At 39.3% G+C, this 16,406-nt stretch overlaps 1 protein-coding gene across 1 annotated transcript; it reads left to right on the forward strand.

Annotated features, from left to right (window-relative positions):
* Nucleotides 1-452: 452 nt before the first annotated feature.
* On the forward strand, nt 453-6,180 carry LOC111570257 (ras-related protein Rab-7L1-like). The gene is made up of 5 exons (XM_023272909.3): nt 453-879; nt 1,791-1,862; nt 1,939-2,120; nt 2,480-2,601; nt 5,790-6,180. Exons 1-5 carry the CDS (start codon nt 762-764, stop codon nt 5,908-5,910), a joined length of 615 nt encoding a protein of 204 aa, XP_023128677.1. The 5' UTR covers nt 453-761; the 3' UTR covers nt 5,911-6,180.
* The last annotated feature ends 10,226 nt before the right edge of the window (nt 6,181-16,406 follow it).

Consider the following 16,406-nt stretch of genomic DNA (forward strand, 5'->3'; position numbering starts at 1 on the left):
AAAAGTTCCCCTAACCTGTCAGCTGTGATTTATCACCTCTGTCATTGGCATAAAATGTGGAAGCTGAAATTCCCGCCATTTTGAAAAGACAGTGAATGTGCTGACCCCACACCCACCTATTTTGCACTGTAAAATGAGCCCACAATGAGCAAAAATGTGACAGGAGCACAAAAAAAAAACAAAAAACAGAAACTGCTTGGAGTTCAGCAGGTTAAATAATTACTAACATAGTATAATGTTTTTCTTGTAATATCGTGGAGTTCAAGTGAAATCTGGAGATGGTTGATGGCATCCATAAAAAATGGGAAAAGTGGTGTAATAGCGACCTCTTTCTGGTGCTAGATCTTAAGTCTGAGTTTGCAGAGATTCAGTGACCATTTCCTGTTGCATGAAGGTGTGGTTTATGCCTCTGAAGTATTTATGATCTGTTGCAACTTCCTTACAGAAAGCAAAACTAGTCACTCAGTGCTTCACTACACACAGAGACGGCACATTTTGCAGAGTTACGGATCACACGGCACACTTCAAGTTTAGACTTGACGGAGTACAGCGAAACAAAACCGACTGCTTAATCTTTCTGGGCTTGAGGCAGGAAATTTTATATTTATGGTTACATTAATTCAGCTCTGAAGACTGAAAAATATTTGGAATGCAAAGAAAAGCTGCCTGTCTCATAAATCAAATTTCCTGACATAAAGTTTGAACTTTGAGCTGTTGTTTCATGCTGAAGTTTCTCACATACTACCTGAAGGAGGAAAACAATGACCGAGCACCTGATGAAAATACTGATTGTTGGTGATGGCTATGTCGGGAAATCTTCCTTTGTTCATCGCTATGTCAACGGGCAGTTCAACAGCATGTACAAGATGACAATGGGAGGTATGACAGCTTTAGTTTACCATGTTCGTTTAAAAAAATGTGCCAGTGCAGGATCCTTATCTTGGGTGTTTGTGTACACTTGTAGTGCTAATGTTGTGGGGACATTAATCTGTTCACATAATTGCATTGTAGAGACGTGCCGTCCTTCAGGACGAATTGGTTTGAGGTTGGGGTGGGGATGGGGATTAAGTGGTGGAGTATATCTCCAAGAATTCAGTGTAGGTTAATGGAACAACCTCTAAAGCAACAACAGCACAGTCCTGAGTGTGTATGCTGTGAGACTTTTATGGTAACATGAAAACTGTTCACTGTAATTTTCAGGCTGTCAGAATACTACAACATGCCAACAAAGTTCTCTTATCTCTTGGGGCCAAGAAACTCTTCCCCTTTAAAGTTGCTTTTGCAGATCCAGGAAAAATAGTAGTTTTCAGTCGATCACAGTCTCTACTGAGAAGTTTAAATTAAATCTGCTGAGAGAATATAATAGCCAGAGGGTTTTATGGATGATAATATGATCTTTACCCTACTTTAGTCCAAGTCATACCATCTTAACAACTACTGGATCAATTTTAATTATATTTTGTACAAACATTCATGGTCTCCAAAGGATGAATCCTAGAGAAAATGCTGTGCATGGCCATGTGTAAAACATGCACATTTGATTTACTGATCTTGTTGTATTTATCAAACAGTTATTGTTGTGTCAGTAGTGCTACATGAACCCTCTAAGAGCTCTCCTCTTAGAGGAGGCCAACGAAAGTGTGTAATGTTGGGATTTTTTTCTCATATTTGGAATATTCTCTACAAAATTAGATTTGTCTTCACTGTTGTTTCATTTCTCTTATTTCTCACTTATTTCACATTCAGTTCTCCTTCTGTACTTCTAATTTGTATTTTATTTACTGATTTAGTGGAGTTTTCTGTGAAAGTGCTGCACTGGTCGGATAAAGAAAAAGTCAGACTGCATCTGTGGGATATTGCAGGTACAAAACATTTTTAGGAGTTCAGTACATGAATAGATAAATGGATGGTGCAGTGAGGTTTGTGTCCTCCCTTCAGGCCAGGAGCGTTTCATATCCATGACCAGGATCTATTACAAAGGTGCACTGGGCTGTGTTGTGATGTTTGACGTCACCAGTTCATCCAGCTTCCTCAATTGTCTCTATTGGAAACGGGACCTGGACGACAAGGTCATGCTGCCCAATGGAGACTCTATCCCCTGTATCCTGCTGGCCAACAAGGTGATTCAGTGCATTTAACTAATGAATGATACACAATGAAACCCCTCAGGCAGAGTATTTATAAATGAGCAATGATCCACTTGTTTGGGTGATCGCTTGATGGACTCTGTAGGCTTTTATATGATTAGATTGCTGCAACGTTATGAGCAGGAGTTTAGACTTACATGTCTGTAATAGTTTCTATAAGTACCTCTAACATTTCTGCACTGTAAATATCAAACATGCAACCTTCAGAGCAGAAATGTAAGTGTAAAAGACACAATTCCTAACTGACAAGAAGAAAAATGAGTAAAAAGCAAGGTCTCACCTTGCATCAACCACATGTTTTACTGCATCATCACATACCTGTCTCTCTGCAGTGTGATCTATCCCAGCGAGTTGTGTCAGCAGACAGCATCGAGAAGTTCAGTAAGGACAACGGCTTCATCGCTTGGATGGAGACTTCAGTCAAAGAGAACAAGAACATTGGAGAAGCTATGAGGTAAGAGAAGAAGAGATCATAAATCTGATGCAGCCTCTAATGATGAAATGTGGCTGAAGAGTTTATTTTAAGGTGGGAGTACGCAAACAGGGATAAGATGGAATAAACTGCAAAAACCAGAAGGTGGATAGAAACTGGTTGTATCACACTGGGCCACAAGATGGGAAGAATAATCTGTGACAGTCTCAGTTTACATTCAATATTATTAAATAACAGGTCAGAATAAAATCTGCTGATGGATGCTATAAAAATTTTAAATCTGACACAAAGCATCTGGTGGAGATGGAAAAAAAAAATCACCTTAAGGTGCTAACCATCTTAGTTTATATTATGCTTTCTTGGTCTGTGTTACCAAACTTGCAATTTTCCCTACAAGAAAAGCACTCAGATACACAGAACTCCACCAAGACTGCTCAGTCGAATGATTCCAACGGATGAAATCTTCAAAAAATTCATGGTGGGCAGCGGTCAATTTGTAGTAGGATCACAATCGTGTGATCATCAGCAGGCAGCTGATGTAGTGTTCACTTGTAGTCATAGTTACAGTGACACTTTCACAATGATATAGAAATCTTTAACAAATCCATGAATCCAAACTATAAGCCACATCACTGCCAAAATCTGATCATTTGGTCCTGCTGTCATTTCTGACCTTCCTTGAAAATATCATCCAAATCCATTTTTGAGAAGGTTGTTAATAGACAAACCAACACCGATCATCACATAACTCCACCACGCTCTTTAGCAGAGTAATTATTCACTAAGTAAAGCCCACAGTGAACCTGAACATGTTGGGAATCTTAAAGGTCTTGAGAAGGGCCGTATTCCAGCTGAGAATCAGCTCAGTTTAGCACAGCGTGAGCCATTGTTAGTCCCTAGAACTGGTCCAAGTCCTTGGGGTGATTCTGGTGCATTCATCCAGCAACCAGATGTGATACAATAAGTCTGCTGGGCTTTGTAACCAGGGTCACTGCCACTTGTATGGCCAGAAAGACTGTTAGCTACTATTTTATAGACCAAACATTTATGTTAACTTTATTCAGATCTGTTATGTAACTGTTATCCCCCGGTTTCACTCCTGAGACAGTGTGCCTACATTCTGCAATAAGACCAATTGAGTGGTGCTTCCACAGAAGGTAGAATAAACTGAATGAAAAATAATTGAGATAAATGAAAGTCAAAGATTCTCTGTTGGTTGTTTATGTTAGGGTTCTCAAGGAGGCTCAAGTGCAGGGAATGAGAAACTCCTCAAGGAGCAGTTTAAGGGTTTTTTTTAACAATAGAAAACTAAGTGAACTACAAATCTGAACCAAGGACTACAACCTGAAGTGATGGGTGTCACACCGAACACCGGCTACAGGGAAAACCAAATCCTCTAACAGGCAGGTGGAACAAATACACAAACAGAAACGAAGTAGCTAACCCATGGAAAGTACAACCTAGGCAGGAGAGAGAAGTACACAGGAAAATACAACAAGGAAATACTACGGCAAAATCTACACTACGTAGAATTAATCAGGACTCGAATTGCTCCACTAAACGAGCAACTCTAGGAATATCCTAGCAGAGAAAAACCAACCAATGACAATACTAACCCAGAAATATGTAATAGAATGGAAGCTGTACAAGTGGCAAAGCACTACACGATTACATGAAGCATACAAAGGCAAATACAAAAACCTGAATCTAACAGTACACAAAATAAGCTACCAGCCTGGCTCAGGATTGAGAAACTTGAATGACAGGGAACCGAGTGGGGAACTGGGGAAGTCATCAGCAGGTACAGAAGTAGACGGTGGTGTGGTGTGGAGTGGAGCAGGAGACGGCGTGAGGTGGCATGTGGTGGCCAGAACCAGGTGAGGCGTGGATGAATCCAGGGGATGGAGTGGCTATGGATGGCTGAGGCTTGCGGGGAAAGGATCCAGGGTTTGACAGGAGCAGGTGGGAAAGAGCACAGAGCGAAAATGGCAAAAACCACAGAGAGCAGAACTAAAGAATGACAAGTAACTGCTTGTTCATGGTCCAGCATCAAGTGGTGAGTGAGGTCTGCTTTTATGGCCCAGTGAGTAGATGATTGAACCACTCCCACCTGCTCGCTCCAGGTCAGCTGATTGCTGATGTCAAACACCTGCCGCCTCCTGCTCCAGCTGCACCTGCTGATTACTCAGGAAGGGAGGGGGAGAGTACTGCTACTATCTGGAGTTTATGTAGGACTAGCTGTTCCTATCTCTTCACTATGGTTAAAATTATGTTTTTTACCTTGTTAACATGTTCATATGATGTTTTTAAAAAGCTGGAAGACATTTCCAGAGAGAAATAAGCAAACAACACAAAGACTGAGTCTTTCACCTTGTAACTCAAGTGTGCCAATCACAGTCTCAAGAACGAACCAAAGTTGTTATATCATTTTTCGCGTTTGAAATTGGTTTCCAGTTCTAACATGTATGGCTGAAATACTACAGTAATTCAACTTACCGTTATGTCGCGTGGAGCGTTTTTACAGTGTTGGAGTTGGGTCAGTGAGCTCTTCTCCCACATTTGTCAAATGTCTCCCAATACAAGCAGCCTCACTCCTGTTTTTTAAAAGCGTTGGTTTAGCTAAATCAAAAAAGCATGCATAATGCAATTCAAGGATGTTTTGCATTCTGAGTTTTCTATCAAGAACTCACATGACTGACACAAAAAAAAGAAATCAGATTAAAATAACTGAAAATGTTTCTTGTGGGCTGGTAAAAGCATCAAACAGGCAGGTTTTAGTTTGTCCTTTTTTCCAAAGTGATATTAGGGGACCAGCAGAGAAGTCAAATAGTGATGACAAGGGGCTGCTGGAAAAGCTGACCACAGGTTCCACACAGGAATAAAGCATTCATGGCTCTTTTCAATTGTTTTTCCTCCAGTTTCTTACACCAAAGCATCCAGGACATGTTGCTTGATTCTATTCTTCTTTAAAATGCAATTTTTCTTTCATGTGCTGCAAATTACAATAATTGCTCTGCGTGGCATCTGCATTAGTTCCTAGAGTAGATGAAAGGCTTTCTAATTCACCTGTGGCCTTGCATATATTCTGTATTCTGCCTCTGCTTTGTACAGTAAAGAAGTACACTTTTAAGAGCGCAGCTTGGGATGTTTATGAAAGTTGTTAGTGCATCCTACATACCCCTGACATTTCTGAATCTGTTGTGTTTCAGGATTTTGGTGAAGGAGATTCTGTCAGTTCAGTCCAATCTGGACCCACTAGAGCCCAGATCTGGAGACACTGTTCATCCTGAACTGGACTCAGAGCTCGACACAGGAAGAAGATGCTGCTGAAACTCTGCATGTTCAACCGCAGAGCCAAGAAATTTTCTTTACATAGCCAAGTTTTTGTTATTTTTCTGAAGTGCAATTTAGTTTTCAATCTGTCTGTCCAAAGGTGAAAAAGGACAGAAAAATGACAGGAGGCTGCCAGTTTAGGTGCTAATTTAACGAAGTGCATGTTGCTTGTTAGTCTACAGCAAAATAGTTTTCACTGGATAACTGAGAGTTAAACTTAGAAAAAGTATTACAGTAAACAGGTAGAACAGTTTTCCAACTCTAAAATGTTTTGTTGACTGAATGACTACAACAATAATTTCAGTTATTTGTGCTGGGAGGCTCTTCAGTGTTGATGTGTGGGTCTGTATGGATCTCAGACAGAGTACACTTTATAAATGGACACTAGTACTAACATATTGGCGTCAGACACTAAAAGGGCAACTTACAGTAAGAAATTCTCAGTGAAGATGATTAAGCCGAGAAGAATCTGATTTGTTTGTTTGCTTTTTCTGGGCTGTTAAAGCTGTTAAACGTAAAAACAGGTTTAAAATATTACAAGTAAATGTAGTCAGCGCAGAAATATGACCCCTTGTGACTTTTATATTATTATGCTATATTGTATAGATCAGTAGATTATTTCTACTCACACATTCGTGTAAAAGCAGATTTTTGCTGTTGTAGTTATGGAAGTGGATCTCATTTTCAATTATTTGCTATAAAACTGCAACTAATAATTAATTTCATTATGGATTCATCTGCTTGTTTTGTCCACAGTCTAAAAAAAATAAATCTGTAAAATATACTGGCAGCTCTTTACCAACACTCTGTCATGTAATCGTGGAAATTTTCTGTTTATTTAATTAACAGTGTATCTTATTAAAAAATAAAATTAAAAAAACAAGACAATGTCAAAGCATTTTCTGTATTTTACTTTTTAGACTTTAAAATGAAGGAAAAAGTCAGATTTTAATGGTGACTAGTTAGTTTAGTTTTAAAAAAACTGTGAGTACGTAAAAACAAAAATGTTTGATAAGCTTTTCATGCGTTTTATGTGTCTGAATTTGTGAAGTAACTGTAGCTGCCAGATAAATGTAGTGAAGTAAAAAACATCTTTTTCTCCTCTGGCACGCTGTGGAGTAGAAGTAGAAAGCGACATTAACAAAAAGTCAAATTTGTATTTAAGAACACATGAAAAAATACTTTCAGTTACATTGAATCACTGGTTTGTAATCCTTGTTTTAACGGCCAAAAAGTCTGATAACGACAATAATTATGGAGAGTTTATACATTCATTAACAACTACAGTACACAGCAAAGCGACTGCCTGCTATCTTTTGGGCGGTAACGAGGCAACAGAGAGGAGAAGGAGGAATGAAGAGGAACAGAAGGAGCACAGAGAAGGTGTCTGTGTGATCGTTAAAGGGAAGGCCTCTCAGTGACAGAACGAGGTGTGGAGCGTGCTCAATACTGCCGCCAAATCAGCTCCTCCAACACACTGAGTCAGTCAGACACATGGCGTCTCCATGCTAACAACGAGGCCTGTGTGTGTGTGTGTGTGTGTGTGTGTGTGTGTGTGTGTGTGTGTGGCGGTGTATTGTTGGAAATGTGAGGAAAGGCAGTGCTGAGATTAAAGCAGATGGATAAGGGTCTTTAAGTGGCTCACAGCCTGAACCTTTGCTGCCTGTGGTTGAAAACCCTGTTACTAGGCAATATCCCCAACATTCAGTGTCATGTGACATTCTAAATAAGTCATGTGACATTCTGGTAAGTCATGGAACATTCTTCATTCAAACTCCTCAAGATGAGGTCCAGTGTAACGCACGGAAGAGATGGAAGAGAAACAAGAACTCTGGTCTCAAAATCAGATTTGGGTTGACGCTGCCACAAGCTGTCCCTGATTGGCCGATCAACCCTGACAGTGATGAGGACCTTGAAACCGTGGAAATAAAGACAGAGTCAGAGCCCAGAGAGGAACCCAAACTGGAGCCCACAGACAGACCGGAGCTGGAGCCCAGAGACTGACCAGAGCTGGAGTCCGAAGACGGACCAAAGCCAGAGTCCACAGACGGACCCGAGCCTGGACCTGTAGCCGAAGAGACTCTGTCTGCCCAACAGCAAATCGTACGTTTGAAACATTTGCTAGATATTCGAGAGGCAGAGTCCTTGAGAAAGATAGGTGATCTGTCTGTGGATCTCAAAAAAGAAAAACAAAAAAATAGAGATGCTTCACTCAAAATTGAAAAAATGGAAGCATCTTTAGCAGACGTGACAAGACAAAAAGAGGAGGCCGAAACCTGTTTGGCCAAATGGGTGGAGGAAAACTCGAAGATGAAAGATCAGCTGCAAAAAATTCAGCTGGACTTTGAAGAAAGACAGTGCCGGTGGGAAATAGCAAAGTGTCTCCTGACATCGAAACTAGAGACGGCACTTGCAGAAAAGAGCCAAGAAGAATGTGTCCAGGAGGTGGAGGTCAAAAAAGAAAAAAAGAAGTCCTGGAAGAGGGTAGTTTGTTTCTTCAGGAGACCTGGTGGGAACAGAGCTCAGCCTGAGTCCTGATCCAGGTCGACCCTCTTCCCCTCAACCTCCACCTGTCTGGACCCAGAACGATGATAAAAAACAGCTGCAGCGCGCTGTTAAAAAAAATCTGTTTATGTGTAGCTGTGATTATGCACTGGTTTTCATGTATGTGTGAACGTTTTATCCAAACATATTTGTCAGAGTCGATGGTTTACGGCTGAGTTTGAAGCTGTTTCAATGAATGAGCAGAGGCAGTTCAATAAATGTCAGAGCTGCACACATTATTATTAGGTTATTCCTGTTATTCCTTTCAATCGAGCACACTTTAAGGTTTTCTCTCATTTGTTTTCTCCTGATAGAAATATTTAGAATATGTACAGTTATTTATATATCCAGTGATTCAATAGTCTGTTTCTGCAGATTTCCAGTGAAATTTAACTCGAACCAGCAGCTCTATGACACTTAAAAACAAAAACGTAGAGGTTCAATACTGCATGGATGTCGTACTGAAATGTTTCTACTTCACAGGCGAACTACAGATCAGATTAATGCCACCAGGTAATCCACGGTATAAAGACACAAAATAGAGATAATAATTAATAGAGCTGCTTCTTACGGCTCGACTCACTAGAAACAGCTCCCAAGTGGCTCCTCAGGTTTTCTGTTGCTTAAATAAATTTATTACCAAAAAAATAATGTAAAATTATGTGTAAAATGAATTCCTAATGTACAAAACATACATGATATGAAATGTTTATTATCTATATGGCCTATTATACTCCACATGAAAGAGAAAGATACAAAGTACAAAAACAAACAAATACCATCTCAATTTGACAAAAAGATCCACTGTGATTGTATAATATTTCTGAACTTTTAACTATTTACAGTGAAACAACACAGAGAAGCTTAGAGAATCACTCATATTAAAATGCTTGTGTGTGTGTGTGTGTGTGTGTGTGTGTGTGTGTGCGCGCGCGCGCGCGTGTGCGTGTGTGTGTGTGTGCGTGCCAGTGAGACAAATGGTGAGTAGGTGCTGCTGAGTGTGTGCTCCTCACATGGATATGCATGTGCCTCGAGATCTTTTCTGACTTGCAATAATTAGCATTTCTGGCTTTGTCAAACGGTGGAAGTGACAGCTTTGTATCACCCAGACGTGAGTGGCTTTTATGTGAATGATAAAGACGTCAAGAGCTCTCACACACACACACATTTCTTTCAAAGATTGTGCTCTTAGTTTGAATAAGTTGCTCACACTGCGAGCCTCAGCGTTGAATTTAGAAATATTGTTTAGATGAGATGTTTTGTTTGTAGCCGGTATTAGATTCTAGTGTGAACTGGACCTGCATGCGCAAAAGAGTAATAAATCCAACACACAGCACAGTGTCATATGGAAGTAGACATGGATGGACGTTTACAGGTTAATTCATCAGCTGATGTGCAGGGTAAATGTCGTTTTGACAGATCAGTTGCAATACCATCTCTCAGAAATGCTGTCCCAGATATTTTTGAGGTCCAACACTTCACTGTCCCTCCATTGACAACCTCCACCGCTGCTGTCTTCCATGTTTGTAGTCACCAGGTGACTGAGAAGCAGCGATGTAAAATTCACATGGATCCTGAGATCGCATCGCAAAACTCTGATCTGTCCACATGTAGAAGTGGCCTAAATCAGAAAATGAAAAGATCAGATTCCATGTGATTGGTGCTGTTGACATTGTTATGAAAGAGGTCATGAAACACATTTGAGCCAAGAAAAAGAAAACAAAAAACAACAGGTTTGGACCACCTTTGCCAGTATTATAAACATGGTCTTTTTTCTCCTTGTAAGCCTGGTGTAACATTTTACTCCTGACTGTTTGAATGTGATCATGGGTTTGGTTGACAAATGGTTACAATCTAAAAATTCTATTTTCCTGATGTAGATAAATCTTTTAAGTTGTGTTGACATAATAAAAATAGATATACAGTCAAGCCCAAAATTATTCATACCCTAGCAAATTTTAACTTAAAGTTACTTTTAATGTAAATAAAAGCTGAGTAATATTTTTTCTCAAAATCGTGTGTTTATGCTACCACTTATTAAGCAACTCGTCATTTAAAATATTTCTGAGTGAGGAGGAATAATTCCCTTAACCCAATATTGCTCATTGGTTGAACATAATCTCCTCAGATGTTGTCATACCTGAAAGAAGATTGTGATTTTTTTGTTGTTGTTGTTGTGGTTGTTAAGCCTAAAAATGTGTTTTTCCCTTATCCCTGTTAAGTGTTGGATCACATTCAATTCTATCTTTTACCAAGAAACAGACAGGGATTGCTGCACTGGGGCAAGCACGCTAGTTTTTATAGAATGAAGGGTTTTCAAGGCTGTGAATTCCAAGCAATTTCTTGCCTTTTTTTTTCTTTGCTCCGGTCACATTTTTACTCACTGTGGGTTCATTTTTCACTGCAATATAAAGTCTTGGGGTTGTATTTTAAGCTCAGTGACACTAAAGGAATGACTGGGATGAAAAAGCACATTAGGATTTGTCCTATGGGAAATATGGGTGTTCATAAATTCTTTTTTGATGGGTCAGTAGTAGTTAAGAATTGCACTGAAGAAAAATGTTGAACAGACGACTGAATAGAGACGGAAACGCCTCCAACAACCCATGCACATTGTTGCACAGACCTGTTGATCAGTGAAGCCAACCTGTTATTTTCTCTGTTAGAAATAAGGTACTGATTTTTATTTTTTTATTTATTTATTTATTTATTTTTTTTAATTTTATTTTGTCTTCAAAAGTCCGTGTGTGGACTACAACATCTATGAAGCATATTTTTATCTTTCATTTATAATTATTGCTATGACTAAGCATATGATCATTTTGTTTGTTTTACAGCAGTTTGCCTTAAAATCAATAGACTTGGTTTGTTTTCTGATGTTTGTGTTAAAGTGAGTGAAGGTTATGAAAGTGTGGCATGCATATCAGTATCATTATTAATGAACCGCCCTCATGCATGAATCATATATCAAAAATAGCCTGATTTCACACATGAGCCGTGATCATGATGATGATGAGATACTGTCAATATTTATGAAACCCCCCAAAATTTCACAAATCGTGATACCAGCAGCATTTATGTCTTATTAGTCCCCCGTGGTTCACTCCGAGGTCCTAAGTCTGTCCAAATTTGACAAAACTGGCATCAGACTCTTACTATTTTGGAACAACAGCAAATTTCAGTAAATAAGCATCTAAAAAATCAATTATTTAGCTCTCATGAAGCTTGTTTATGTTTTGATGTCAAGTCATTCAGATTTTTGAGTCAAAAGACAAGATCCTATTGCTACTGTTCATTTTCAGAGCTAACCTGTAAAATACAGCTGTATCGCTGAACTGAATCCCCTATGAGCCACAGGGCAGCCTCAGATCCTCAGGTGATTGTTTGTTCCTGGCTTCAGATTAAAGGTAAAAACTCAGTTTGGCTTGTGTAGTGTGAGTGTTTGCACTGTGTGGATTTCTCTGTCTCTGTATTTACAGGATTCTATTCTTGTCAGCAAGCTGGAGGCAGGAAGGCAGAAGCTCTGAGCTCTGACTCAGGCATCCACTCAGTACAATCCCGGAAAACCCTCAGTGGGACGGATAAATGTTGGACAGATGAAGACGTTGTCAAAGTGTCCGTTTGTCAGAGTGCAGCAATCACCACACATATATCATACATCAGTCATCGTTTATCATGAAGGACCATAGATCATCATAGACTAGGGGAATTAGCTATATATAATTTTTAATTGCCAGTTTTAACTTTTTGAAAACTATCCAGGCATGTTAAGAAAGAGGAGATGATTTGAAATCCTGAAGATAAGGTCCAGAAAAATTAAGTTATTAGGCCAGTTTCATTAAGTTACCAAAACCTGAATTCAGTTTCACCAACTAACACAGAAATGTGACTTCAAATTAGACACAGTATTAAGTTAATGCAGTTACTGACAATATTATGTCATCCCAACTCCATGCAACCATGCAATTAATTTAGAAGTGGGAGTAGGTTAGTTGAATTACTTTTTAGACTGTGTGCATAAGTTCATGGCTCAGGAGCTGTACAAGAACCTTTCACTGTGGCCTCTAAGCTGTTAATGGATGCATTTGCATTTGCAAAACAACAATCTGCATATTTTCTGTACTGGAACCTTTTTCAGAGATAAAAATTCTGGTTGTTCTCCACATTAAATGGTCATGCAGATGATTGATCACTGTTTTTTTGTGGACAGTTCAACCAGCCTGACAGATGTGTGTTTCTGGGATGCAAAAGATTTCTAGGAAAAGCAGAACCTCTAATATTGCATCAATTGTAAAACTAATTTCCCAAGTTCAGATATAACATGGCTACTTTCTGATGAGCACTGTAGTAGCCTTTAGAGTTGGACAGAAATTGGGCTATAAGTATTCAAAAATCAAGCTGTTTTTACTGCTTGATACCAAATAATGAAGATAGAGTTTTCAAACCCTATTTTTGCACACATTTCAATCTCTGAGTATTTATTATCATTGTCTGTAGCTCCAGTGGCAGTGTTTACAATTTACAGTTTCATTCAGCAGATGCTTTTATCCAAAGCAACGCATATCTTAGAGTAGATACAATTCGAGAGAGTGTTGACAATTGTCATTCATTCATTCATGATTCAGTGAATGGAAAGGAGCAGCACTGCCTGCATAAAGGCCTCCCCACAGTCTAATCAAGTGTCCTCACTGATTTGGTCTGATGATTAAGCATCTAATGCTCTCCTCACTGTTTTCTCAGTGGAGCTTTTCAGCACCTCTTAGTGCATCAATTTGTGCATGTTCTGCTGTGGTTTATGCAAATTTGTGTTTGGAGCATAGATTTGCTTACACTGAATTTGTATTCCTGTAGGCAGATGATTATCAGGTTCTTATTTTGGTACATGTCATCAATATCAGTGTTTTAAAGTTTAGATTTTTCACAGATAATATTAATATCAACAATCTTTTCAAAATCCAAGTTAAAAGATGCTTCACAAGACAGTGAAAATGAAACAGTTGGGGGGCAGCATGTAACAGTAGTGACCAGGAGTTGGTTTGCAAATAGGTGCTAATCTATGACAGAAGGTAAGAGAACAACGGGTTTGTTGGACAGCAAAGGGGTGATAAGATTACGGGGTTGAGGAGACAGTTAATAAGAACAAAAGGACAATGGAATCAGAGAGTGATAACAGTCACTGTCTCCAGACATTATTGCCAAATTAGCATGCAGACTCACTAGATGAAGATGACCGTGTGGTTTGAGGATCAATGTTAAGATAGCTATTATTTAATTAAAATACAAAATTTACAGCCTGGGCATTGTGTTATTTTCCTTTTGCCAAGTACAAATTAGCACAAACAGAAAAAAAATATCGTTCCACATCTATTTAGAGATTCTTTTCTTTCCGACCAACAGAATGGATGATGACGATGCAGCCTGGCATCAGCACATCTCTCCATCCCGTCCTGCCTCACTGTTTATGAGATGCGACGTTCGGAAGCAGCAGCGTAGGAGGCCTCCCACCAGTTCGTGTGGGCAGGCGGACTCAGTGCTCCCACTCGTGTCAAAGCTTTTTCTGCTTGATACAAGAATGCCAGAATAGAAGAAAGTGCTCCGCCTGTGTCGTGACCACGAACACCACTCAAGTCCACCAGAAATAGCTGTACTGCCAGATCACTGCCTGTAAATTGCATTCTGGTTTTAACATGGTTTTCATGTGCTTTACCTTTTTCCCTGATGTCTATTATAAACTTAGCAATACAAGGGACTTGTTGCCACTATTTAAATACAAAGGTGCAAGATAAAATTTCTATTTTAGAGACTTAGATAAACCTTTAATGTTACAAGCATTACTTAAATGAGTTTGTTTTGGTATAATAATTGAGGTAATTGAAACTAAAATTTCTGAAAAGTACAATACGAAGAGCATATCTGCTTTTGATTTCACAAATTCCATCTAAAAGCTTAACTTAAAAAAAATTTAACTAGCCTCACCTCACTGGATTGGATGAATCATCAAACACTATGATGAAATTGGCTCTCGTGAGGACCGCCCCAAGAAAGGAAGACCAAGAGTCTGCTGCAGAGGATAAGTTTATTAGTCCCCAGCCTCAGAAACTGCAAATTAACAGCACCTCAGAGCCCACATAAATTCTTCCTCAACATCAACTGCTCAGAGGGGACTGCATGAATCAGGCCTTTATGGTCAAATAGCTGCTAAGAACCCACTACTGAGGATGAAGAAGAAGAGAATTGTTTGGGCCAAGAAACAAAAGGAATGGACATTCAACCAGTGGAAATCTGTACTTTGGTCTTATGAGCCCAAATTTGAGCTGTTTGGTTCCAACCGCCGTGTCTTTGTGAGATGCAGAAAAGGTGAACGGATAGACTCTACATGCATGTTTCCCACAGGGAGAAGAAGCAGGTAGGAGGAGGTGTGATGGTTTAGGGGTGCTTTGCTGGTGACACTGTTGGCAATTCATTCAAAATTCTAGGCACACTTAACCAGCATGGCTACCACAGCATCCTGTAGCACCATGCCATCCCATTTGGTTTGCGTTTAATGGGACCATCCTTTGTTTGTGAACAGGCCAATGACCCCAAACACACCTCCAGGCTGTATAAGGGCTATTTGACCAAGAAAGAGAGTGATGGAGTGCTGCATCAGATGACCTGGCCTCCACACTCACCTGACCTAAACCCAGTCGAGATGGTTTGGGATGAGATGGACCAAAGAGTGAAGGAAAAGCAGCCAGCAAGTGCTCAGCATCTCTGGAAACTCCTTCAAGCCTGTTGGAAAACCATTTCAGGTGACTACCTCATGAAGCTCATGGAGAGAATGCTAAGAGTGTGCAAAGCAGTAATCCAAGCGTGGCTATTTTGAAGAATCTAAATTATCAAATGCATTCTGGCTTGTTTAACACTTTTTTGTTTACTACACAATTCCAGATGTGTTCTTTCATAGTTTTGATATCTTCAGTACTAATCTACAAAGTAGAAAATAATTAGAATAAATAAAAACCATTGAATGAGAAAGTGTGTACAAACTGTTGAATGGTACTGGATATATTAAAAGAAAAACAATTTGAGTAAGAAGATGAGGCCAAACCCTTTTCTGCTGCTGTATATTTAACATATTTTTAATGTCTCATTAGGAATTCATGCAAGTATGTTACAAAGTTTGCTTTAACTGCAAAGAAAACCCTGTACTATTCTGTTCTTTAGTTGAAGGACAATTTTGGTTACTTTTACTGGAGTACATTTCAACAACTGTAGGTCAAGGACACTATGAAAAGTAATTTCACTTTTCCAAGAGTTTCACGCAACCATTTGTCAAGATCACATGGCAGCAGATGAAGGCAAAGCTTCCCCACGGATGGAAGTTGCGACACCTCTGTGAAAGAATTTGTTGATTCTGCAGAAGCAATGTCAAAATGAAGAGCAGCCTTGAGACGAGACGTCAGCACTCCAGCAGCACCTTCAGTGAGTTACACAAAGAGATATGGTGTTATGTGACCCCTCTGGAGAAAAAAACAAACAACTGCATGACGGATGAAACTACGACTGAGTTGGATATTGATAGAGAAGTTACATCACCTGTGGCTGTGATGGAGGTCACATTTCTTAACAGCGTTCATCACTGTAAATCAAATGTGAGGCAACTGCACTTTGAATGATTTTAAAGTATTCTTATGGGTTATGAAAGCATATGATTAGCTGAGTTACATAAACTAGTCACATAATGGTTGCTGATTGAGTGGCATTGGTTTTACATTTTGCAAGTTTAAGGAGTTTCTTTTCATTTAAGATTAAAAACGTACATCCATAGATGTTAAAATCATCTTTAACTAGACTCAGTAAAAACACTGTCTATGTGACTGCTCTCAGTTTCAGTGAAGTAAACTGTAAGTCTACAGGTGTAGGGAATGAATTCAATACAAACCGTTGTCGTGGTTTGACATCTTTTG

The sequence above is a fragment of the Amphiprion ocellaris genome, chromosome 8, assembly GCF_022539595.1.
Source record: "Amphiprion ocellaris isolate individual 3 ecotype Okinawa chromosome 8, ASM2253959v1, whole genome shotgun sequence".
Classification (NCBI taxonomy): Eukaryota; Metazoa; Chordata; class Actinopteri; family Pomacentridae; genus Amphiprion; species Amphiprion ocellaris.